Source organism: Pelodiscus sinensis, chromosome 1 (genome assembly GCF_049634645.1).
Source record: "Pelodiscus sinensis isolate JC-2024 chromosome 1, ASM4963464v1, whole genome shotgun sequence".
Lineage (NCBI taxonomy): Eukaryota > Metazoa > Chordata > Testudines > Trionychidae > Pelodiscus > Pelodiscus sinensis.
In genome coordinates, this window is record NC_134711.1 from 191,709,988 (window position 1) to 191,737,029 (window position 27,042).

Below are 27,042 nucleotides of genomic sequence, written 5' to 3' on the forward strand. Positions count from 1 at the left end.
TTGGTAGAATCATAGGATACACCTTTCTGCTGTAGTAAGCTGGTTTCCACTGAATTGTGGGAGAACCTGTCAGTCCTTCTGGGCATGTGGGCAGAGAGAATTGTGGGAAGGCATGGGAGGACTGTATGTCCTCCTAGAAGGTCTGAGTATGCATTGTCATTACAAAGTGCACAGGTTACAAGACAAGTGAAATTAGCACCCAGGCTTTTGCCAGCTCTCAGTAGCCTGGATTTAAAGCACTTCCAAATTTGTGTGAGGGGGATTGTGGGTGGACAGGAACCAGGTTAGGGGCAACACTTGTATTACTTCAGCAGTGAAAATAATCTGGATCATCAGCTAAAAGTGAAGGTGATGGGAGCTGTGTGCAGTCTCTTGGCAAATCATCCCAAGGTGTTCTGAATGAGACATCTGAAACTAAGGCACCCCAAGTTAGTGGACACTTTCTAAAATAATTTATTTAAACTTTGGCTGAAATGATTTGCTTAAGATGGTAAAGCAAATATATGGTAGAGAGGAGAGTAAATTCTTGGTTTATGGTTCAGTTTTCAGTCCACTAAACCATAGCACTTTTGCTTTTAGGGAACAGTAAATGTTGCATCATCAATCTCAAACCTTCTTCTAGTATGAAAGACAGATAGTAACTGACTTGGCATGTGTCCCCTTACATATCTAATATAACAATGTCATGGCAGCTTTGTAAATTGTTATAAAATGAGAATTTTGCTATACAGTAGAAAATTTGAAAATAGAGAAAAGTCAAATAGTAACATGCTGCACTTACATGGGGAAAGAGAAAACAAGGTAGCCAAAATAGTGAAGATTCTAGCTTTAAAATGAGTATCCAAGTTTATCATCTAGAGCAGGGGTCTCCAAACTACGGCCCGGGGGCCGGATGCGGCCCGCGAGGCCCTCTCATCCGGCCCGTGGAGACCTTTTTGGATTCAAAGGCAGAAGAAGTGAGATTGTTTCAAAACCCATTTGAAGCAGATGTGGCCAGTTGCCCAGATGAACTGCAGCTGGAAGTCATTGAGTTGCAAGCAAATGACCTCCTTAGGGACAAGTTCAAAATAGGACTGGTGGGTTTTTACCAGTTTTTGCCCAAGGAAGTCTTTCCTAATGTCAAAACTTTTGCATCAAGGTACCTTTCAATCTTTGGAACAACATACCTGTGTGAACAAACATTTTCAAGAATGAAATACGTGAAGAACAATTTGAGAACAAACTTGTCCGATGATAATCTCAGGTCACTGTTGATGTTAGGGACAACAAATCTAAAGCCAGAAATGTCTGCTATTTTGGCATCCAGGAAACAATTTCACCATTCACACTAATACAGGTGTTCATGTGTAGTGTATGAATGTGTTTGGGGTGTATGGGGTGTTCAGGGAGGGGTAGCACCTCTGATGTACGGGCATGTCGTGTCCTTTCAGGGCAGCTCGTCCACCTTTGGTCCCCACTTGTCACTCAACTCTCACCTGTGGCTCCTAGTAGCTGTAGCATGTGCAGCGGCCACACCCCGGGCAACAGCTTCGACAGGCTGGCTAAACTAGGTTGAGAGTAGCCGTCGGGTCATCGACCTTCGGTGAGATAGGGACTTGTCTATCCCGAGCATGTGAAGACAGACTCCAGCGGATCGAGCGGATGAGACCTACTAGAATTGGACCAACGGTCATGAAGGTGGTTTCTGCAAGAGATGTGGTACGCTAAGAGCACGGCAAGACATGAAAGATGCCCTGGTCAACCACTGCGCCCAGCCCATCTCCAACCGTCTCGACTTTAGTCCTGCCATTGGAGTAAGATGGAATCTGGGAAGAGAGAGTGAGGCTGACTATGCGCACCTCTCCCTCACTTTAATCCAATTCACGCGCAAGTCTTGACATCTCGACATCTCCTAAGTCCTGTGGCGACGGGCGAGCGACGAAGCAGCAGGTGTGGATACACTGGGAGCTGTAGCCGCGGACCTGCACACAGGCGGCTCAGGTCTAATGGTCGTCTTCTTGCTGGTGGAAGCAACAGCTGGATTCGGCGTCTACCTGAGTGACTGAGCAGCCCTCTTTAGGATTGCACTGCTCACCTCCGTAGTAAGAGGAAGGGGCTAGAAAAGGTGCCCTAAACATTGTTTGCTTCACAGAACCCTGGCCAGCTTACCGCGGCTGGAGGGGATCCCATCTCATGCGGTCGAACAATAAAATTTCGAACAAAATGCAAGGTGACACCACTCACTATTGGCACATGGAACGTACGCACGCTTCAGGACAACCCTTCAGCAGACCGCCCAGAAAGAAGAACAGCCCTGGTCGCCAGAGAGCTCACAAGATTTAACATCGATATTGCGGCACTGTGTGAAACTCGTCTAGCAAATGAAGGTCAGCTCATGGAAACAGGAGGTGGTTACACATTCTTCTGGCGTGGATGCAGCAGTGACGAACGTCGTGAATCTGGAGTTGGCTTTGCGGTTAAGAATCATCTTGTCCGCAAACTTGCCAGTCTTCCCAAGGGCGTGAATGACCGACTCATGACACTGCATCTTCCACTACCGAGAGGAAAGCAAGCCACACTGATCAGCGCTTACGCGCCCACAATGACGAATCCGGATGAAGTAAAGGACAAGTTTTATGAAGATCTCGATGCCCTACTCTCATCCGTGAAGCGCACTGACAGGCTGATTCTACTTGGCGATTTCAACGCGAGAGTAGGATCTGATCACACTGCCTGGGATGGCGTCATTGGAAAAAATGGAATCGGTAAATGTAACAGCAATGGCCTACTATTACTGAAGACATGTGCGGCTCATGATTTGATCATCACCAATACCATCTTCCGCCTGCCCACTCGCAAAAAGACGTCCTGGATGCACCCACGCTCTAAGCACTGGCATCTCATTGATTATGTCATTGTGCGGAGGAAAGACAGACAGGATGTAAGGGTGACCAAGGCCATGCCGAGTGCTGACTGTTGGACTGACCACAGACTTATCTCCAAATTAAGCTTTCGCATCAAGCCAAAGAGACGTCCGCAGGGAAACAAAGCTGTGATGAAAAAGATCAATGTCAGTAGACTGAGGAACCCCAACACAGCAACTTTACTAGCAGAAGATCTTGGCAACCAACTTTTAGAGCTGCAATTAGAGGAAAATGCTGAGAAGGACTGGGAACGCTTCCGGGATATTGTGCACTCTTCTGCACTAAAGGTTCTTGGACCCTCACACAGGAAACAGCAGGACTGGTTTGATGAAAACGATGAAGAGATCAAGGCCATACTTGCTGAAAAGCATCGCCTTCACCGTGCTCACCAGAATGACCCATCGTCAACAGCTAAGAAAAATGCCTTCAACAACATTCGCAGGATCGTACAGAACAAGCTTCGTAAGATGCAGGACTCCTGGTTGAGTGCCAAAGCAGATGAAATCCAGAAGTTTTCTGATAGAAACGATGCCAAACGGTTCTACGAAGCCCTTAGATCCTTGTATGGACCTCAGCCCTCAGGGAGTTCCCCTCTACTGGACTCAGATGGTGCAACTCTTATTACTGAGAAGGCTCTGATTTTACAGCGTTGGGCTGAGCACTTCCAATCCGTACTGAACCGCCCATCTTCCATCAATAACGAGGCGATTGATAGAATGCCCCAGGCGGATATCAACCACAGCCTGGATGTCTCACCATCAGAGACTGAAACCTTACAGGCCATCAGCCAGCTGTCCAGTGGCAAGGCCCCAGGATCTGATGCGATTCCAGCGGAAGTCTATAAGGGTGGTGGTGCAGTGCTTGTCAACAAACTCACTCAGCTGTTCCAGTCCTTCTGGAATCAAGGATCTATTCCTCAGGAACTGAAAGACGCGTCTATCGTACACCTCTACAAGAGGAAAGGAAATCGACAAGTTTGCGATAATCATAGAGGAATATCACTGCTTTCCATCGCAGGTAAGATCCTTGCACGAGTGTTGCTGAATCGTCTGATTAACCACCTGGAACAGGGTTTATTACCCGAGACACAGTGCGGCTTCCGCAAAGAGCGTGGCACGGTGGATATGATCTTCGCAGCCCGACAGCTTCAAGAGAAGTGTCAAGAGCAGAATCGTGAACTGTACACCACCTTCGTGGATCTCACCAAGGCTTTTGACACTGTCAGTCGCGAAGGTCTGTGGCGCATCATGTCGAAGTTTGGGTGCCCTGACAGATTCATCTTGATGGTACGTCAGTTCCACGATGGCATGACGGCTCGTGTTTTGGATGATGGAGAAGCTTCAGAGGCCTTTCCCGTCACAAACGGCGTCAAGCAAGGGTGTGTGCTGGCACCGACCCTGTTCAGCATAATGTTTTCAGCCATGCTGTCAGACGCCTTTCAGAACAGTTCCTTGGGAATCAGACTGAGATACAGGACCGATGGGAAATTGTTTAACCTGCGAAGACTCCAGGCTGTCACCAAGATAAAAGAGACTGTGTTACGAGATCTCCTTTTTGCTGATGACTGCGCCCTGAATGCTGGATCAGAGCAGGAAATGCAAGCCAGCATGGACAAATTTGCAGCAGCATGCGACAACTTCGGCCTTCTCATCAACACAAAGAAAACCGAAGTGATGCACCAGCCAGCTCCAAAAGCTCAGCATCAAGTGCCCACCATCACAGTGAAGGGACAAAAGCTGCAAGCAGTGGACCAATTTACATATCTTGGCAGCACCCTCTCCCGCTCAGTGACAATTGACATCGAGGTCAACTGCAGAGTCGCCAAGGCAAGCTCTGCGTTCGGCAGACTGTTGACCAAAGTGTGGGACCGCCGTGGAATAAGCCTTGCTACAAAGCTTAAAGTCTATCGAGCAGTAGTGTTAACTACCCTGATGTACGCCAGTGAGACCTGGACTGTATACAGGAGGCACGCTAGGCAACTGAACCACTTCCACACGATTTGCCTCCGCAGACTTCTGAGGATCCGGTGGCAGGATAAGGTGCCAGACACAGAAGTCCTTTCTAGAGCAGGTCTGCCGTCAGTTTACACCCTGCTGATGAAAGCTCAGACACGCTGGGCAGGCCATGTTGCAAGGATGCCAGATCATCGCATCCCTAAACAGCTCTTCTATGGTGAGCTGTTTCAAGGGAAGCGATCGCACGGGGGACAAAAGAAGCGATACAAAGATACGCTTAAAGCCTCTCTCAAGTCCCTGGATATTGACACCACCTCCTGGGAGACCCTGGCACAAGACCGATCAACATGGCACACGCTGATCTACCAAGGCTGTCAAACATCTGAAGCCAGAAGGACAACCATAGCACAGGAGAAGCGAGCACTCCGTAAAGCCAGAGTTGCAAAAGCTGCAACAGTGGTGCCCACACATGTCTGCCCGACCTGTGGTAGAACATTCCGTGCCCGTATCGGCCTTATCAGCCATTTGCGGACACACCATGAACAGTCCATAACCTGTTAGATGTCAAGGTCCTCTTCGAATACGATGGACGAACAACAACAACATGAATGTGTTATTAAATAATAACTGAATAAAATAATATTAAATACATAATTAAAAACAACATCCATGTTTTGATTGTTTTTTATTTGGACCTCAAGTGTGTAGTCGGCCCCCGAACTGCTGTTTGATAGTTAATGCGGCCCTCGGGCTGAAAAGTTTGGAGACCCCTGATCTAGAGGTAGCAGTAACTGTATCTCTTTTCTTCGCATTTTTACTGTTTTCAAATCAGGTCTGTGGTGGTGGCAGCCTCCTGATTCTCTAGTCATATAGACACTTCCGTGAAAGTCACCTCATCTTCATAAGTTTCCCTCCCCTCCTTGGTCCATATGGCGAAGGCTTTGAAATAGTAAGTCACTGTTAAGGCTTTCAAGTTGGAAACACTCTCTGCGATCTTTGGCTACCCCTTGCCTCCTTTCCTTACTAGTCCCTAAGTGAATTTGCTATGTGTGAATTTTCTTAAGGTAATAGAACAGCAAGCAACACTCAAGAATTTTCTACAAAGCCAAATTAGAATAATCACCCCATTTTGTATTCCAAGGGATTCCTTTATTTTGTACCTAATGTCCTGTAACCCATACTCAACAGGGAGCTTTTAAAAACTTCTGGATCACTTAAAGTATTTATTCAAGCTATCATCATGCTGCAGATTATACATTATGACTCAGATTTATAACTTTATATCAAGAAGAAAAGGGGGTAATATATCAAAATAAATTATTCTCTAATTTCATGCAATGGTCCTTTTTTGTTCCTAGGAATGTAAGCAATCCACCCTAGGCTGAATCCTGAATTTATTAGGTAAAACTCCCACTGACATTCACAAACTGGAACAAAGGAAAAAGTGCAGAATTTTGTACCTGATTCTCAATTGACTCTCGTTGTTAATTTAACATTTTTCATTAAATATCTCATTAACATGCAAACAAAAAAATCACGTTGGTTTCATGATTACAGGAAGTTCCAAACTCTGTTATGGGTAAACTGAAAATGTCTATACTGACCAACGTGGGGTTGTATTTATTTATTTATTTATTTATTTATTTGCAAGGGATAGGTGTGATGTCCCAGGCTGAAATTGTTTACAGGAGTAATGATACATATTCAGTCTTCATTTGGAGAGAAGGAAAAATCCTGTGTGCCATTTACTTGCTTTTGTCCAGGCTCCTTTTACTTGTCTTCTACTCTGCCTTTCTGCTTCTCTGTCCTTCCCTCCTTTGTGATTCATCTCTTTGATTCAGATCCTTTTTCCTTAGTTTTACAGTGGCTTGAGTTGCATTGCTGTATAAGTGGACAGCACTTGTGTTTATCCAAATGACAAATAAAAATGCTGTCTGGCTGGAGGAACACAAGTCCCACAGAGAGGGCAAAGTGCTGCATTGTCCTAGCTACAGAAGACAAAAGGGCATCTAGAAAGAAAACTGGTTTGTAATTGAATTGCACTCTGAAAAAACTAGATCCCTTATTCCCTAAGATTCTGTCAATATAACTGTAATGGCAGGTTTTGTGATTAAATTTTTGCACACATGTTCTCTCTCAGCTAAATTAATGAAGTTAGTAGGTATTAGAAGTATGTTGGCCACACCTCTAATTTTTATGGTGGTAATCAGCGGTCTTTTGAATTGGAAGCATACATGGATGTATTAGGCAACTTTATAACCAATGAAAGGTATGGTTTTCTTGTCTGGCAGTCTACATCTGTTAGACATTGGAAATGGTTTAGTTTACTTGTTTCTAGTGGTTAAGCATAGCATACTCTTTTAAACACAGCTTCTTGTTTTGTGCTTGTACAGTTCCTACAAACAAAGGCATCCTGGTCCCTGAGTGCGGCACCTACGTGCTATGATAATACACCTAAGTAGCAAGCAACACTAGTTCAGGTAGGGTTACCAACACTCCATGATTGTGCTGGAGTCTCTGGGAATTAATGGTTAATCTTAAATTAAAGATCGTCCTGTGATGAAACCTCCAGGAAATAGATCTAATCAAAAGTGGCAGCTCTAAATTCAGTGATAGAAATGTAGCCGTGTTAGTCTGGGGTAGCTGAAGCAAAATGCAGGACAATGTAGCACTGTAAAAACTAACAAGATGGTTTATTAGATGATGAGCTTTCGTGGGCCAGACCCACTTCCTCAGATCAAATAGTGGAAGAAAATAGTCACAACCATATATACCAAAGGATACAATTAAAAAAAAATGAACACATATGAAAAGGACAAATCACATTGCAGAACAGAAGGGGGATGCGGGGGGGAGGGGAGGAGGAAGGAAGGTAAGTGTCTGTGAATTGATGATATTAGAGGTGGGGAGAGTGGGATGTTTGTGAGTTAATGGTATTAGAGGTGATAATTGGGGAAGCTATCTTGGTAATGGGTAAGATAGCTTGAGTGTTTGTTCATTCCTTTTTGGAGAGTGTCAAATTTTAACCTGAATGACAGTTCAGAGGATTCCCTTTCAAGTGCAGATATAAAAGGTCTTTGTAGCAGAATGCAGGTGGTTAAGTCATTGAGAGAGTGTCCTTTCTGGTTAAAGTGGCAAGAAACTGTTTTCTCTTTGTGATCTTGGCTGATATCTGTTTTGTGGGCATTAATCCTTTGGCGAAGTGTCTGAGATGTTTGTCCAATGTACATAGCAGACGGACGGTAATGCAATTGCCAGTGCCACTTATCTGTAAGCTGAATGGAGTTTAACAATAGGGATATTAGCGTGTAGTCAAATACACGGTTAAACCCAGGCTTATCGGTTATCAGTAAATCATAGTGGTTACCCACAACCCCTCCACTGCCTCTGCATTGAAGAAGTCCGTGCCCATGGGGAGCTAGCTTCTGCAGAGCCAACTGCCCTCCACAAACGCAGCAGCATGAAGGGGCACTTGGGAGCCAACACGTGTAGGAAGCTGGCTTTTTAAGCTGGCTCTGCAGAGCTGCCTGCCCCCCTTGCTGCCTCTCACAAAGGCCAGGGGAGGTAGCGGCTCTGCAGAAGCTGGAACATGTGGAGAGCTGACCTAAAAGCCAGCTCTCTGCGGGTGTCGGCTCCTGCCTGCCTCTCCCCTCCCCCTTCAGGGGATGAAGAGGACATGCGGGAGCTGGTACTACGGTTGCCAGGTGTCCGGTTTTGAACCAGAGAGTCCAGTATTTTAGCTTTCTGTTCGGGAAACAAATTGAGAAAATATAAATGAGAAAATAGAACTGTCTGGTATTTTCTAAATAAGATGTAATGTAGATTGTGATGTAATGACCAATGCGTCTGGTATTTTTGTTTAAACCATCTGGCAACCCTAGCAGGTACATGCAGAAAGCTGGCTTTCAAGATACTAAATTTGCTGCAGTTTTAAAGATTCAGTACATTACAACTTATTAATTTAACAGGGGTAAACACATCCTTCCCTCAAACACAGCATTGAGTTGATGGATGGTAAGAATAAAACAAGTTTGTTTCCAAAAGGATATGGGTGAAGGCATTAAGTGATGCTATATATGGAAGGAGTAAAGATGGAAATGGTTACAAACAAACAAGTAAAAATACACTTTCTAATGGCAAAGAACTAGTTTTTAGTAAGCTATAGTCTTTATTTAAGGTACAGTAGTTGCCAGGAAAGGAAGAATTGTGAAGAAATGGCTGTCTTGACTTTACTCCCAAAGCCCAAGATGCAGATTTTCCTTATCTCCTCAGCTAAAGCATAACTTTCTCTCTTTCTGCGTGTCCTATCAGGGTCTGCCTTTGTTTAAGAGACAGTTTGATCCCCTGTCCTTTTTTTGGGGGAGGCTAACTTTATTTTGATTAAGGTGTCTCTTGGGCTGTGTCTCTACTGCAGCCTTCTTCGGCAAAAGCTTATGCAAATGAAGTGCAGAGTAGAATATTGCCACACTTCATTTGCATAATTAATTAGGGGCCGTTTTTGCGCAAGATACTTTTTTGCAGAAAGGAGCTGAGTAGACGGCTCCTTTTTGCGCAAAAGCCCCCGCTTGCGCAAGAGCCTTTCTTTCTCATTTTTTCAGGAAGAACAGCTTTTGTGCAAGAGGGCTTTTTTGTGCAAAAACGGCTGTTAGTTAATTATGCAAATGAAGCACAGCAATATTCTACTCCATGCTTCATTTGCATAAGTTTTTGCAGAAGAAGGCTACAGTAAAGATGTAGCCTTGGTGTGTTCCTGTGTGCTTTCTACTGCCATTTTACAATGTAAAAGTTCCACCTGCAACCTCAAGACAAATTCTGACACACTGAATTTTGATATGCTTGGTCAGAGATGTTGGCTGCCTTTCTTTGCCTGCTTATCAGTTCCTGCTGACCTGCGTGGTTTTAAATACCTTTTAGTCTCACACTTTAAAGCATAATATCAGTGAGTATCCATAATTCCATACACTGTCTTGTGAAATGCATGGAACAATGCTATGATATTGACCAGGGGGATAGTAGTTTTCAAAAGATACCGCACAAGGCATATTTTGTACAAATGCTTTTGCAGTTGTATATAGGGTATGAATATAGAGGTGACTAAGGTCACAACAACACAAGTTAAACTCTGAAAATGATAAAAATATTTTATCTTCCATTTGTACTAATCTTAGGTGCTAGTCATAACAGCTAGGGAAGCTGCTGCTTCTTTTTTTTTTTTTTTAATTAAGGGGTGATTTTTTTTTTTTTTTTTTACGTTGGTTGTTCTCCACCCCTGTTCCACCATTCCCAATGGAGAAATATCATGCATCAATAACAGAAATGTATAACTTGGATACCTGCTTTGGGGGGGCGGAGCGGGGGGGGGGGGTGGAGCAAAATTTAAACAAATTATAATAATCTCAAGAACACTTAAACACTGTAACTAAAACCAGTGAAGATTCATTTAGATAAGAGCCAGAGCTGTACTGGACAGATCTGGATATCAAACCTCAAAGATATTTTTGGATGCAGTTTTAGACTGGCTCATTGATTCTAGGATCCTAATCGAAGGTCATATTCTAACCTGAAGTTTTTGTGGGTGGTTGCATCTGTAATTCAATTGCGCTTCTGTTTTCCTTTGTGTGGTCAGGAAAGAGTCACTATCAGTCTCTCTCTCTTTTTTTTTAAGTGGTGACTTTGTTAGTAAAAGTGCTCTAAGTATCTTTTAAGCATCCCTCTTTCTTAGAGATTTCTCTTCTCTTGGAATCTTTTTCAAAGGTCTTGTAGCAGAATTAGTGGTCTAGAATATCGTGTACCTCTCCAGGGGTGACCAGCATTTCCCTCACCCCTTCTCCTCCAAGTCAAGGATAGTGACCTCTGCATTGTAGGCAGAGTAGGTCAGTGTCCATCTGTTTCCCTTCTCTCTTTGTGGTTGAAGGTTTAAAGTTCATTTGAACTTATTTGTAACGTTGTATTTCATGTTTTGTAGATGGGAATATTTTTATTGCATCCTGGTTCAATGTGTGTGAAGGTTGTTATTTAGACTTCCAAATGTTAGCCCAAGGGGATAGTAGTGATTCACCAGCCATGTCGTCTGCATATCAGATTCATTTGTCTATGGTAGCATCTGATGCTTCAGTGATTTAAAAAAAAACCAAACACCTTCCAGTAAGCCTGGGGTAATAATCTCCAGTCCCTCTCACTGAGATTTCAATAGCAGTCCGTTTTATTGTATGAGATGAGTGTGAATCTCCTTCAGTTGGCTTTTCAGAACTCTGTTTGAATTAAGTCTAAGGACTTGCATTCTCTGTTTTGGGATTACCTGAATTACCTGCCCCGAACCTGCAGCTGGGGTTGGGGTTAGAGTCATCCAAGATTTATGATTCTATTGGTGGAGTGTATCCAGTGTAGAAGAGTAGCTGGGGATAGGGAGAAGAGGCAGAAGCTATGAATTCCCCTCTGCAAAAGAGGTTGTAGAAGGCCACTGCAGTCCAAAGGGAGGATGATGCTTACCTGAACAGTGGTGTGGCCAGGGAAACTGGGAGATCATGTGACTTCTGTGCATTCCTGCAACAGTCTTTGCATGACCTGCTCCTGTAAAGCCCCAGCTGTAATCTAAATTTCAAATTTAGGGCAGCAATCCCACTAGGAGATAGGGCAGGGTGCACTTGCGTGTAAAACCCCTTCCCAGACAGATGCTGGCATAGCAAAGTAGTATCCTAAAATTTACTGTGCATTTAATAGTGAACCTAACTCCATATGGGAAAGTCTTTCAGGGCCTGTTGGATCTAATGTGGGCAGCATTCCAAACTGGCTCACTGTTTTCTATATAAATTGTTTGTACGTAAATCAAAATGTGCACAATAGAACAAGTAAAAAGACATGGTCCTAACTTGGGTTCCATGTGAATGTTTCCCCAATTTCATATTTCCAGTTGGATACAACAGACTTTAACACTGGTTTCTGAAGAGATTGCTGCATGTTACATCTATGTTCAGGAGTCAAGTGAAGTGATGTCTGGCAGTGTATAATTTGATATATAAATAATGTATGGTTTATTATCTACTTTTTTATGCTGGTTGTAGCAAAGTGATGTCTAGCAAAGTTTAGGAGGCAATGGAAAAAGCTGTGTCCTGGGTAAAATATTCAGGGCCTTTATCATACTACAGCAACCCTCAGTAGGTAATTGATAGGGTGGCACTGGAGTGGTCTGTGCTGTGTCAGACAAAGTCTATAGTTTCTATATGCTTCAGTGAACTGTAACCAAGTTTCCAGCTTGAATTCCTTTGCCCTCAATTAAACTGTGCAAAACTGCCATATGGATGCAGTTTCATGAGTCTCAAATCCAAATGTTAGGCTAAATTTGTGTTCTGAGTAGCAGTAAGAAGTCTTCTTGAGCCTCATTTCCCCTTCCCCTTGCTGTTATCTAGGAGCAACATCTTTAGTACTGGAAAAACTTAAACAACAAATAGATTAGTAGCCCTATAAAAACTAACAAAAGTTGTAGGTGGTATCATGAGCTTTCGTGGGCTCAACCCATTTCTTCAGATGACAGGAGTATTAGATTTCTAGTCCAGCTTCTAATACTGTCATCTGAAGAAGTGGGTTGTGCCCGCAAAAGCTCATGATACCATCTACAAGTTTTGTTAGTGTTTAAGGTACTACTAGTCTATTTATTGTTTTAAGTTTTTCCTGGTACAGACTAACTTAGCTACCCCTCTGAATCTTTAGTACTGGTGAGAGTCTCTCTAAAAAGAAACAAAAGACAGAACTATGTAGCACTTTAAAGGCTAACAACCATCTTGTTAGTCTTTAAAGTGCTACATAGTTCTGTCTTTTGGTTTCAGCCTGACCAGACTAACACGGCTGCATCTCTAAAAAAGTCATTCCATACAGAATAACACTGTTTTACTGATTTGGAATGAATCATTGCTACAGAGGAACAATGTACTCTCTCTGTATGTGTTATAGGAACATAGTTGTGTGTGAGCTTTATTGCTGGCACGACTTGCTCGCATGGTCTTGATTTATATGAAGGTGTTACGCTGTTGATGACAGGGAAGAAATGTGCCTCCTATGAAGAGCGTGACTAGCAAAAGCTTCAATTAACCCTCTAGCAAATTGCCTGAAAATGGATCATACACGATTATTTCTGCATCATTACTGTTGTCTCATGACTCACAGAGCCATATATAGCAGCTTGTCTTTTGAGAGAAAAATTTATCCATAGCAAGGAGAATGTGAAAATAAATACTAAATGTCAAACTGTTGTCAGATTTTTATTAGACTTTTCTTACTATGGGATAGCATGGTTCCAAACTAACATGGTTTGAACAACAGATTAAAAAATAGTAATTGCTATCTGTTTCTAACAAATGAACAGTGTCAAGTTAAAAATCTTTACTGATTATTTTTTTTCTCCTCCCCAGCCTTGTTTTGTAAGTAATAAAATTTTTACTTTGGGCTTTTCCCCCTACTTCTCTCATCTCAGGCATTCAGAATATATTTGTCAGCTTCACTTTCAGGATCTCCTGCTGCTGTATTATTTGGATTGCAATTATTGAAATTGAAAGTTATTTATTTTGGATATTTTTAAAATGTTTCCATTGTATTAAGCCTTTGCCACTGAAATAAAGTCTCAAAATAATTTCTCAGTCTTAAATTTCATAAAAGCTTTGTTTATGAAATCTAAATTTGGGGGCAAACAGCGTTCTTTCAGCCACTTTCCCAGAAAAGACTTTGGGAAATATTTTGGGACCATGGTGAACAGGAGTACCTAGTTCAGTGCTATGGCCAAAAGCACTAACGTGATCCTTGGGTGTAAATAGGGAAATCTTGAATAAAAGTAGACAGGTTATTCAATCTCTGTACTGTATTTGGCAGTGGTGTATCTGCTGCTGGTATATTGTGTCCAGTTCTGATGTCTACAATTCAAGAAGAACATTGATAAATTGGAGCTGTTTCAGAGAAGAGCCATAGGAAAGATTAGAGGCTTAGAAAACATACTATACAGTGATAGATACAAGCTCAATCTACTTAAAAAGGGCAGGTTAAAAGGTCCATTGATTAGTCTAAGTACCAGCATGAGGAACAAATACAGGTGGTGCCTCCCAAAACTGGAATTCTCTGGTCCTGCTGGCCCATGGATGTTGCTGGACTACAGATGTTCTAGGATCGGAGAACCCTAGCCAACCTAGTGGCAGAGGACAATCCAGGAGGGGGCCAGGCTGAAGCAGCAGGATGGGACAGGCTCTGAGGCTGGCAGCAGCATCCAAGCAGTGGGGCTGGAGCCCACAGCAGGCTCTAACAGATGCGGCACTGGGACCAGGTTAGGGCAGCTTCCGGCACTGGGATGGGGTTGAGGCCAGGGCCAGAGCCTGTGGGCTGCCATGGGGCAGGAGCCTGCACTCTTGGCAGCCTGCGGTAGTGGGACCAGGACCGGAGCCAGAGCCCGCAAGCTGTTGCGGGGCTGGGACTAGAACCTAAGCCCTAGGCAGTCCCCAGCAGCCTGACCAGGGCCCGAGCCTGTGGCAGTGTGGGCTGTTGGAGCCTGGCAGGCAGTTTAACCAGGGCATTGGTGGTGGGGCCAGTAGCCCAGCAGGCAGCCCAGCAAGGGCTGGAGGTATTCCCCTCGCTTCCCCTCCCCCGTTCAGCTGGCAGTCCAGTTGGGGCTGTGGCAGGGAACTTTCTCTAGTCTGACAAATTCCCTGGTTCAGGACCGGTCAGGTCCCAAGGGTGCCAGATAAGAGATGTCCAACCTGTATTTGATAATGGGTTCTCCTGTTAGCCCTTGGGGCCTGTGCGACACACCTGGCATCTGCGTGTTGATCCACTTTGTCACTGTGGCCTCCATCAGTCAATGGCACTTGCTGTCAACAAATGTCAGCTTGTTGATTGGATTTCATGGTGGCCTTCAGGCCTGTCACTGTGCTGATGAAGCTGCTGTTGGGTGGCTCAGCAAGGGCTGTAAAGGCTAGAATAAGAATCTAGCCCTTCAGTCTAGCATGACCCAATGGCTGGATGTTGACAGCAGACACGTTCAGACTGGAAATAAGCTACAGACTTTTAAAAGAGAAGGTAATTGATCGCTGGAACAATTTACTAAGGGTTGAGGTGATTTCCCATCACTGGCAATTTTTAAATCAAGATTGGTTACTGGGCCAAGACTCACCACTGTGGTGCCTTCTACTGGCTGTCCTGGGAATTAGCTCATTCTAACAGTATGCCTTCCTTGCCCGCCATCACTCCTGCTGTCCCCACCATTCTGGGACCCACATCACTCCCTGGACTGCAATGTCCTCTTCTCAGCCCATAGCCACTCTCCTCATTGATAAATAGGGTGCAAAGAGTAGGGAGATGAGACCCACCTGCTAATCTGGATACCAAGCCAGGGACTTATAGCTAGCAGCCACCTGCTACCTTTCCTTCAACCTCTGGTACATGTTTCCCTGAGCTACTTTCCTATAGCCCCAGCACCTTCTTTTCCCCGGTATCAGGGCCTCAGTCTGGTAGCAGTCAAGCTAGAGCTCCTTTTTGCTCTCCTGAGCCTGCCCAACACTGCTTTAGCTAAGGTGCTTCTCTCTTCAGCCAGTCTTCTCCCTTGCACTCCAGGGAAAGACTGCCTTCTGCTCTGCTGAGCAGCTCCTTTTATATAGCCCTCCCTGGCCCTAATTGGCTGCTTCAGCAAGCCTCCTTCCTATTGGCTCTGTCAGTAAGCCCTCATCCTATTGCTTGAGGTTCTGCACAGTTTCTCTGAGAGCTGCTTTAATACCTCTGTTACCTAGGTGAGCAGTGGCCCCCACCACAGCTAGATTTATTTATTCTCTTAAAGATATGCTTTAATTAAAAAAGAAACCATTTTGAGCAAATTGTGACTTTTGCTGTGTGGTAAGTCAGACTAGAGGATCACAGCAGTCCATTTGCCCTTGAAATTTATGAAAAAGTTGTTTGGTTTTTTTCAGAGCTGTGAACTTTTTTTTCCCTCTCACCCACCGTTACTCCCTCTCGTTTTATATTCATTTGGCCCTTTCAGTTGTTGTTGTGGCATTGCCTGGCTAAAGCTTACTCCAGACCCTGTGAATGCTGCTCTACTAGTCTCTTTTTCCTTGTCCCCAGGTTAATCTTCTCCTTTAGATGTGGAGCTCCACTTTTCTTGTGGGTGCATCGTGTCTCTCTCTTCAGGTCCTTTACTCTACTGAAATACCATACTCCACTCTTATTTAAAATCATATTCTAAACTTCTAAATGTGTAACAGACCATGGTAACATTTATCTTCTGTTTTATGATATGAGTGGCATGCTGAGGAATGTTTTAATAACAGTATTCCTTTATTCTGTCTTCCAGGTTCTGGGATTTGAAGTTGATCCTGTGAATTCTGTCCAGTTTTCAAACCATACTGGTAAATACACATACACACACATGCATCTTGAAGTGCTGTTGTGAATCTGCTCTGGTGGAGTTAGAACTACCAAACTCTGTCTGCCTGATTACATGCTACTGGGAAGAAGCACAGTCATTCTGTGATCTGTCTTGAATGAAAAAGGAGGAGAACAGTGCTCAAAGCCTGAGCAAAGACCATTGAATTCAATAGGTTTTGGATAAGGGCCTGAATCTAAGGGCTAGTCTGAAATGAAAAGTTGCATCATCATAGCTACATCTCTCAAAGGGGTGAAATCTCTGAACCCTTAAGTGATGTAGTTAAGTCAACTTAAATCCCTGTGCAGACAGTGCTGGGTTGATTGGAAGAATTCATCTGTCAGCCTAGCTATAGCTTCTGGGGGGAGGGGTGTGGAATTTAGAACAGCGATGGAAGAACCCCTCTTGTTGCTGTAATAAGTGGCTACGCGGAAGCATTATAGTAGCACAATTGCAGGGCTTTAATTGTAGGCATAGCCTAAATGTAATGCATTCCATTCTCTACTTAGTGGTGGCATGGGCTTTTTTTTTTTTTGTTAGCAAATTTAGAAATAAAACTGAATAAGGCAATATCATGCCAATATAAGACATTAGACAATGAAATAGAACACACAGAATGCATCACCAGTACAGGTTATCCGACCGTGGATGAATCTCTAGCAGTGGCACTTTTACAGTGAGTCATTTGCCTCTTTTGTTGGTATTTCAGTGTTGCTAACCTCTAACATTCGAAATCCTGAGCCTATTTCTAAAAATTTAATAAATGTAAACAATACACGTTGACTCCTTGTTTGCTTTCTGGCTTGAGTGTCTTTTGGGTGCATTTCTGCCCCATTTTCAAACTTTTCTCTGCATCCATGAGGCCTAAAAACTTTTTAAAAATGAAAGTTGAGATTCTTGCATAGTCCAATGATTCTACTCAGTGGGGCTTGAAAAGAAACACTGGTATTGTGAGGCTTACTGGTTATGGTTAACCAGTGGGGGCTGGAGTAGCTTCCCTTCTGCTGTGGGCAAGAGGTTGCTCCAGCTCCAAGGGGCTCATGGAGGCACGCCAACTTACCTGGATCAGCCCCTATCTATGACAGGGTGGCCATTCCAGCGTGTCCATGGCAGGTGGAGGACTGGGCTGGAGCACCCCTTAACGTTTAATTAGTTAATTAAACTAGACTTTACATTCTTATTCTCAATTAATTGCAACTGAAATTCCAAGAGCAAGCTCTGAAATGTGCCTTGCTCATTTAATTTAGACCCTGCTCTCATTGATTTCAGGAAGGATAATATAGATTGCTATAACCAGAAAGCACTGAGTGAAATCCTGGTGCATTAAGTCCTTAGGAGTTTTGTTTTAGACTTCAGTGGAGCCAAGAGTTCACTCTTTAGTACGAGGTCAGGATGGTGAAAGACTGTCCCAAGGGACATTTAGGAAGTCAAAAATATATCAGGAAGCTGTGGAAGGAGTAATAACTAAACATGAAGAACATTTCTTTCACATACAGCTCTCCCTGACCAAAAGCTGCTTAGTTGCCTGGTTGCCTTTGACCAGTATCAGGATGCTCTTGCACCACTAGAGTCTAAAAGCTGTGGAGCTGATTTTAGTTTTTCACATTTTGTGGTGCAATCAAATTTTTCAGTATTTTGATAACTTGATACAATTATTGTAAGCTCTAGAAATGTAGGTAGTCTCAGTTTTGCTTGCAGAAGCTAACTAAATGTTTATAACTGATGAAGATTCTAACCAGGGTTTTTTTTACTGCTTTTGTTTAAAAAATAAATTAATGTTATGAAGAATTAAAAAGAATCAGATTTAACTTAGCCCAGAAAGTTAAAGGGAAGCTGTTCTGAGGCCAAGCAAATTAATACCGATAGGGTGATCAGATTCTTGAAATGAAAGCAAGGATACCATTTTTAATAGTGTTGCCGAGCGATTTGGAAAGGTTTGCCAACTGGGAGAGGGGTTATGATGAAAGGGTTTGCCAGGAAGGAGATTTGACAGCTATTGGTGATGGTGGAAGGAGCAACGAATTAGTGATCCTTTTTGTTAATGGAACAAGGTACTGCCCACCCTGAGTTCAGAAATTATGAGAGTGCCTTTAAAATCATGAGATTATTTAAAAAAAAAACCTTCAGTTCTTTTAATTTGCTTTCTTTTGTTTCAGACATGCTGGCAAGCATGTGTGTGCATGCAAACACAGATAACCAAATGCATAGTCTTTGTTGTGGAGAAGGCACCACTAATTGCTGAGTTAATTTACTATGTGTGTATTGTAGCAGTTTCCCAGAGTCAGATGTTGCAGGGAATGAAGTGAGGAAGATCAGTGTTGCCTTCTCTTATGAGAGTTCATTCAGCTGCACTGTTGTGAGAGAAACAAATGGCTGAACTTCTGTTAGAGCTGACTTTCAGCTGCTTTTGTGACACTGTAAGGAAGAGCTACATCCTGGAGGGGACAGATAACACTGTGTGTGGGTGTCACTTTTTATTTTTATTTATTTATAGAATATGGAGAAAAAAGTCCACTATGACATTTTGGACCCTGTGTTCTTTTAATGTCTTTCACTCTTCTCTCCCTCCCTCCCCCCCACTTTTTTCAAGCTTGTTCTTTTTAGTTCTCCTTGTATTTTTATCATCTATCATTTTTATCAACTAATAGGTCTGCTCTTCTGAATCATCCTTGCTATTTTTGTTCTCATTTTTAGTCAATAAAGCAAAAGACTATCATTATTGACTGCTGCTCAGAAAATTCAGCTTTTTTCTACTCTGGTGATCCTGAAATATGAGGGAGTGTTTTTAATCAAAAATCCCAGAGAGCACAGTTTGCCATGTTGCCTGGTGAGGAGTATTTACTGTACAGTTTCAGTAAGTGACTCACCTCCAGGTGACATTGTGCTTCATGCACACACACATGAAACTGTCACACGGCTTACAGAGATGCTGTCCTCCTCCCCCCACGCCCAATTGTTTGGTGTAGCAACCTGCTCCCTGTGTAATAGTGCAAATCTAATCTGGAGGGCTTTAGCGCATATTTTTTAAATCCATGTATGCTGGTTTCCTTTCTAACCGTGATTGGCAGAATGTGTATATAACATGCGTTTTTTATTTTGGTTTTTTTGTTGTTTGTTGTAACTGAGTCCCATGCCTGAAGCTGTTTAAGGAACAGATATAGTCTGTTTAAGGAACGTTTGATTTCCACAGACAAGGAACCAGACCCTGTGATTTTGTTGGTAGCCCTGATCTGAGATTATTTATAACAGTGCCTTGCCCATCTTTTTCTCCCGTGTCACAGCTTCCTTCCATGTGTTCAGTTACAGACTGAGAAACTTAGTGCCAGAGGTTTGGGCCATGTCTAGCCAGTGTGGCAATCCAAGGTGGAAGGTGCCACAGTATCCCATGTGAACACTATGATAGTGCACTGCAAGCTCTAGTGTGTAGCTTTGCATTCTACTGTTTGAAAGTGCAGTCACTAAACCACACTACAGTGGTTGTTGTGTGGCTAGTAGGTGTAACCTGACTTGTTGCACAATAACTCATGTCTCATAAAAACAACATTTTCTTTCCTCCTTAAAGGCTTTTAAAGGATTCTTGCTTTCACTAAGGCCACTCAGTATAATTTTAAGGAGCATTAAAGGAAAAGCTCAGGCTTCAGAATAAGGTATATGGAGTTGGGAATAGATGGGGAGAAACAAAAAACAGGAGAGACTCACATACCCCTTTGTGATAAATTTATTTTTATAGCTGACCTTTTTTCCCCTGAAAAATTTTGGTTCCCCCGGGGAGGTTGGGAAGTCATTTGATTTGGTTTGAGTTGTAATGCAATTCCCAAGTTTTATAAATATGTTTTTAAAGAAGGAAAAGTGTGGTGGATGGATAAGTCCAGAAGAAAACATGCAAAAGCAACATGGGCATAGCCCCCTTTTAATGTAGATGGATTAGCCTGGTCCCTCTTTTGCAGAAGCATAACTTTACCCATGGAGGGTGTGGACAGTTGAAGGGCAAGAAACATTGCATGCCAGGATAAGTCTGCGGCTTAAAAGTAAATCTGGGAAATAAGGAATTTCAAAAATAAATTCCAGCTTGATGAAAGGAAAGGCTATTAAAAGCACTTTACTTTTATATTTAAGAAAATCCCTCAAACTGAGAGAAACTTACACCATTGGCTTGAACCAGATACCACTTGGAGACACATATTGCAAACTTTCCCAAACAGCTCTGCAAATATTCCTTGACTTTCATTGGTCTGCTATTCCAGACCTGGGTCTGAATTCATCAGAGACTTCTAATTAAGCACAATTAGATGGTTTTGTAACGTTAACATGGAAAATTAGGATGAGAGGGCTCATGTTTTCCTTTCCAGAGAATGTGAGCCAGGCCTTGAACTTGGCTTCCAAAGTTATAAGGTTAGTACACTGACCCAATACCCCCTGATGTTCTCAGCATAGTGCAGCCCACCCTAATGTTGTGTAATCATTTTTGTCAGTACAAATAGTTTATCTAAGATTTCTTGGCTCCCTTTTTATATAATGTGAATAAATACTCAAGTAATGTGCAGCTTTGTATTGTTTTATTGCCTAGTGCCAAAATATAAATATTATTTCATATTAAGACTCTGCGGTGTGTGTGGATGAACTATGCCATGTACACAAATGGTTCTGCTTTCTTTTACAGTTCAGCAAATAGTCAATATATTTAATGAAATAATAATGAGGTAATTATTGCCATGAGTTGATTATCCCTTAGACCTTATGAGGCATGAAATCTAATTCCAAATCTGTCTTCAGTTACCCTTGAGTGAGAGGGCCTTCTGGCTAATGAAGGGACAAACTGATTGGCACACATCAAAAACAAAAAAGGACCAAAAAAAATTTACTTTACCTAGGAATGACAGCAGATTAGTAATCCTCAGAATAATTTTGCTTAGCTCTTCCACTTTTCATTGCTTTACTGGCTTGAAGCACCAGGTCTGTCGAAAGCATGCATATAATGCAAATTGCCTCTACTGTCAGTCCAAAAGAGATATGAGAGCATTTGCTTGGTGAACTAGAGGAATTGACATCCAATCCTGAATGAGGCTGATGAGACACGTGGTGTTAATTGCTTTTCTTTCAGCAACTTTTTACAACTAGCTCCTTAGTCCTGACTATACCATACACCCATTTTATGCCCATTTGACAGCTTCCCTTTGAATTGACATATTAAAACCACCTTGAATGTTGAGTCACAGAATCACCTTAAGCAGATTTTGTGCTCAGGGTGGTGGTAGCACAACTTCCTTCTGTGAAGCTCTGAATTTTCCAAATGGGCACGATATGCAGTGCACTAAACACAGGGCTGACTGAAGAATTGCACTAAAGTCATCTCTAGACTGCATTAGGGATAATAGGCCTTGTTTAAAAATGTGACTAGCGTGTACAGAGTTTAACACCTCTAAAGTGAGTGAGTGAATTGTGGGCAAACCTAGGTTTCCCTGCCTCCCATCAGCAGCACATTAATTCCTGGAGAAGTGGAAACTGTGTAATGGGATGGCTTGCCCCATAGGCTGGAAAGTCTGAGACTGTCCTGGTCTTGATTAAAGGATGAGCCACTCCTGTATTGAATCAGCTGTTTTAATATAAAAGGCCAGAGCAGACTGCAGCATATGGCTGATGGAGAACATAAGCTTTTTTCCTAGATAGTATGTCTTCAAAGGAAAAGCTTGTTTTATTTTTCAGGATTGCCCCCCTAAAAATGACAGGGGCCAGTAGCCTCCATTTAGTCACATCCCAAAATGAGCGCACTTTGTGTCCTGACCCCTTTTGCACGGGCTCAAAGGTAGCAGAGCCGCTGTTGTCAAAACTAGGCATCAAAACTGTACTTTTTTGGCTGCAAACACAGAATAATAATTTGTTCCTTTTAATAACTTGCGAGACTCCTTCAGTACACACATTAGTAGTGTTTCAGACCCTAGGTCAAATCCTCACCTAACGCATCAGATCAAGCTATAGCACAAGCTGTAGGAAGAAGCAACAGACGGGTTGCAGCTGTTCACTTACTGTGTGTGTTTGCGTTTGTAGGAGCAAACACAGAAATACACAAAAAGGGCTTATGTCAAGTAAGGATGTTGAAATGAGTTTAATTAACCATGTAACTGCTGAAAATGTCAGCAGTTACATGGTCATGTGCAGGGGGAGTAGGGGAGCTGGCTCCCTGCATGTGTCAGCTCCCATTTGTTCCCCTCTCCCCCCGCACTGCTGCCTCTGATACAGAGGCAGCAGCATGGTGGGGGGGGAGCTGACTCACCAGGAGCCATTGCACTCAGGGAGACTGCTTTTAAGCCAGCTCCCAGTGAGTCCCAGGAGCCTTGTAATTGTGAAGGTTAACTGATTAGCCCGAGCTAATCCATTAACCGTGTACCCGATTACACTGTCACATTCCTAATACCAAGCATTAACCACCCTTGATAATTACTGAAATAACAGAAATTGGAAGAAAAAACAAAGCCAAAGCCATCTAATTAACCCCCTACAGCACCATTTAAAAATACCTTTTGCTTTTGAGGGCAAGATGCCTCAAGTAGCACTTTTCTCTCCACAGTCCCAATGCCACGAGGACAGTGGCAGAATGCACTGACGGTCAGCAGATACAGACTGAGGCAGTTGAAAGTATTCAAGCTGTGGGGCCCTTACAGAATTTCCTGAAGGCAGCACCCTCTCTTTCATCAAAATGGGGCTGCAGTTGGCGGAGGGAGATCTGTGACATTATGGCACATAGAGGCAGCCTCTTCTGGAGATAGGTTCCAGGCCAGTAAACATATGTATATTGGGTACATGCTGCCTTAAAGGTCCAAAAGGCCAGATTCAGTGACCACTGAGGTCAGCTCTTTCCATTGACTGCAATGGGTGCTGAGTCAAGCCTCACATACATACTTATAACGCTTCGCCCTTTCTGATGGTAAAAGTGCACAGAAAGTTATTTCTTTGCTCATAATAGATGTTCCTGAAGCCCTAACTGATATCCACAGAGCTGCTCCCAAAGCCTCCAAATTCAGAGGCACTGTCGCTGAGGATAGCATCCTGCTAATGGAAGTAAAGTTACTGTAGTGGAGCACTGACATAAGATGTTCCTTCACTGTAGGATTTTAATGAACACGTGTCAAATTAAGGGTGTTTTCTCTGATGCGGGGTGCAACTGAATGTGGCAGTTGCTGGCTGTCTGACTTTCGTATAGCTCTTACAGGATAGACCGAAGCACGTAAGCCTGTTTGCTAAAGTAAATGGAGAATGTCTCTCTTACACTGTAAGGCAGTGAGAGTAGGGGGCCTAGCACATTCTCTGTGTATGTGTGCGCGTGCTTGATTCTGAGTGGCTGCAGTGTATAGAATTTATTCTCAAAAAATATGTCTGTCATCAAGCTCTCCAGTTGCTGTCAGGTTGCACTGGTATAATATGAAAGATATATTAGTAATCTATGAGAACTAAAATTAACCTCTGGCCTCCCGGTCAGGTCTGGCTGATGCAGGATGTAGGGGAGAGCTTGCATTCTCTGCTTGTGCATTACATGCTTTTGCTGATACATGCAAGACTTGAGTGTCTAGAGTGGTCAGACTAGCCCCATCCACAAACCGTTCCTTTTCAGAGCACTGAGAGAATGTGGAGAATGTTCTGTTAATAACTCACCCCATTTTTGACAGCAGCATTATTTTGGGGAGTGGCGGGGAAGTCCTGCACGTATAATATGTGATCCTAAATATAAAATGGACTTGGGTAAGTCATTTGGCTTTCCTTTTTCAGGTTATGCCCACTGGAAGGGGCAGGTGTTAAATTCAGATGAACTCCACGAACTGTATGAAGGGCTTAAACTGAACAATGTGAACCGCTATGACTACGTGCTCACAGGTAACGGCTTATGTTTCTTTGCAGAGCCCATTATATTTACACGAGAGTAAAGTGATAACCCACGTCCTTCCCTTTTTAAAAAACAGTTAATTACATTTTCCTTCTTCAGATTCCTTCTACAGTGCTGGCTGCATGCCCTGTCCTTTAACCCTTATGCTGTACATTGTGACACAGGTGTTATATTCCAGCTGTAATGTGGCTGCATTGTAATGGAATGGGGAATGTGTTCCTGAATATGGGTTTGGGTAAGTGTGTGTTAATGTGCCGTGTGATCCACTAATGAAAGGAGCAATAGAAATTCAGGGTGTTATTTTTATATATACTTGGAGGCTGGGCCCCCTGCTCACTACACTCACTAACACCCCCTCTGCCCGCCACAGCCAGATCGTGGCCTCCCCTTCTACCCATGCCGAAGCAGGAAGGGGGCTGCCACCAGCCCTTCCTGTGGCCAAATGGGGGCTCAACCGCAGGGCCTGCCCCAGGATCCAGGGCGGGAACGGGATGCTGCAGCCAGATGGGGGTTGAGCCCCAACTGGGGGCTTGTTGGCTAGGCTTCATTTTAAATAAAGTGAAATATTGTGTCCAACACACACAGGTTTCTACATTGTCTTTATTTATGGCAGGAGTAGTATATCTTTTTTGGGCCGGGGACCACTGACCAACGGAAAAATCAGTTGGGGACCACACAAGTGAGAAGGAAAAAAAGCCCTTCCAAAAAACCCCAACCCTCACTGATGTGGCCCCCAATTAAAATGCTTCACTCCTCTGGTGCTTCAGCCCCATGGTGGGAGGGAGGGAGGATTGAGGTTCAAGGCCTCTGACCAGATTAACTCTTCCGGAGTTCCAGGGTTAGTGGATTTTTGTGGCCCCCCCTTACACTCTCTGATGAAGTGAGGGGTTCAGCATGAGGGACAGGGCTGCCAAAGAGTGGGATAGGGACGGAGGTGCAGGATCTGGGGGTGGGGTGGGGTACAGGAGGGGGGGAGAGTACAAGGTCTGGGTGGGAAGTAGGGTGCAAGAACAGGCTTGGGAGTAGGGTGTCTGGTCAGTGGGAGGGGGCAGGAGCAAGGGGGGGTAGGAGCACTTGTCTGGCCAGGGTGGAGGTGCAGGAGCAAGGGAGGTTGCAGAAGCTTGCCAACCCCTTCCCCAGCCGCTACATACGCAAACCCCCTCCAGCTGCTATGCTTGTCCCTCCTGTGCCTCCCTAACCCCCGGCCGCTATGCCCTACCACCTACCTCCAGTCTGCTCCTGCACCCTCCCTCCTGGCTAGACTCTGCACCCTAACCCCCTTCTGCACCCTACCTCTCACCCAGATCCTGCACCCCCACCCCTATACCACTCACTGGCAGACAGGAGTAAGGGGGCGTGCACAGGAGGGGGAAGGGAGGAAGCCACGTGGCTGAGGATAGAAGCAGAGACAGGCAGTCAGACGCAAATGACGTGGTGATGTCACTATGTCGTCCCACAGGAAATCTCTCTCTCTCTCTCTCTTTTTCATTCTCTTTCTCTTTCATTCATATATATATAAAATATGGAGAGGGAGAGACCTCTGTCATATCCTGATATCCCTAGGTGCCTCTCCATCCTCTGCAAATCCCAGACTTCTCTCCCTGCCCACATCTCCTTCAAATCCAATATCCCCCATTCTCCTAGCACCTCACCAAATCTCCAGAGCCCCCTCCTTGCCCCACATCCCTTCAGCGCTTCCCATTCCATGTCCCTATGTGCGAAGCCCCCTGAATGCCCAGTGCTCCCAGCACCCTCTGTTGTCCTGTTAGCCCCTGCCCCAGCCTCCCCTGCATCCGCATCCCTGGCTCAGGGTCTCGCCTCTTGTCTCTGGTGGCGATGCTGCATGCACCCACCTAAGGCTCCCTGCCGCCTTCTCGGCCTGTGCGCACACGCTCCCCTTGCTCATCTTCCTGGCGCATCCCCTTTCTCCCCTTTGTGGTCCCAGGACTTGGGCCACGAGTCCCAGGCCCTGCATTCATGTATGTATGTATGTATGTATGTACATAGACAAGGAGCCCTTGTATAAACTGGTTTAAAAGAGAAGATAGGCAGTCTATACTAAAAGCTGCACACCCATCCAGTCTCCTGCTCTATCGGGATGGATTATTAATATCATTCCACTTCACTGACTGCAGTAAATCTATTTTAAATGTCATTGTCTGTATTTCTTATAGCAGTGAGCCGTTGCTTCTAAAATTCAAGCAGAAATTGGTTGCCAGATTGATTGATTACATGACTTCCATATGTAAGGAGGTATTTTTAAAGCCTGGGGTAACAGGAGACTTTAATTGTATGAATCTGGAATTATGACCCATAAGGATCAGTGAGCTATGAAGGGTATTGCATTTCTGCTGAATTATTTTCCCTCCTATTTTTATGGAGCTCTCCGAGGTAAAGGCAGTATTAAATAACACACAGAATAAGGTGACACTGATGTATGCAGTAATTAATATCAGAGTATACAGGTTCCAATTGGTTGGGAGGTACATGTATACATTGTTTTTCCTGGGTGAACAGTCCACAACTATCTAGAACAATTTTCCAGAAAAACAGAATGTATTACAAGATTTTCCAGAAGATTGTTTCATGTGCAGTAAAATGTATGAAAAATAATCTGGAAGCATCTCCTTGTTTCAGGTGTGTCTGCAGCATGTAAAAGCTTTTAAAATTGGTAACCGTGCCTCTTGTATTCCAGATTGCACTTTCACAGAGTGATGAGCTAGGATACCTGGGGACAAATTCAGAGTAAATGGGGTGCAAGTCTGTTGAAATGAATGTGATTGCACCTGCTTACATCAAGTCCATTTGGCCCTGTCAGTGCTGGCTGTGTATATGCAAAAATTGCAGTAGCTGTGTATTTTGTTGATGTATTCATTCCCAGTCTTGGACAGTACAGGCAGTCCCCGAGTTACGCGG

The 27,042-nt window shown here is 43.8% G+C and overlaps 1 protein-coding gene across 2 annotated transcripts in view; it reads left to right on the forward strand.

Moving 5' to 3' along the window:
* The window catches only part of PDXK (pyridoxal kinase), a 79,664-nt gene that overhangs the window by 22,715 nt on the left and 29,907 nt on the right, over positions 1 to 27,042 (forward strand). For both annotated transcript variants that reach the window (XM_075912532.1, XM_006137930.4), the window contains exons 2-3: positions 16,179 to 16,233; positions 24,012 to 24,116. In XM_075912532.1, coding sequence (XP_075768647.1) covers positions 16,179 to 16,233; positions 24,012 to 24,116 — 160 coding nt within the window. The remainder of the gene's footprint in view (positions 1 to 16,178; positions 16,234 to 24,011; positions 24,117 to 27,042) is intronic.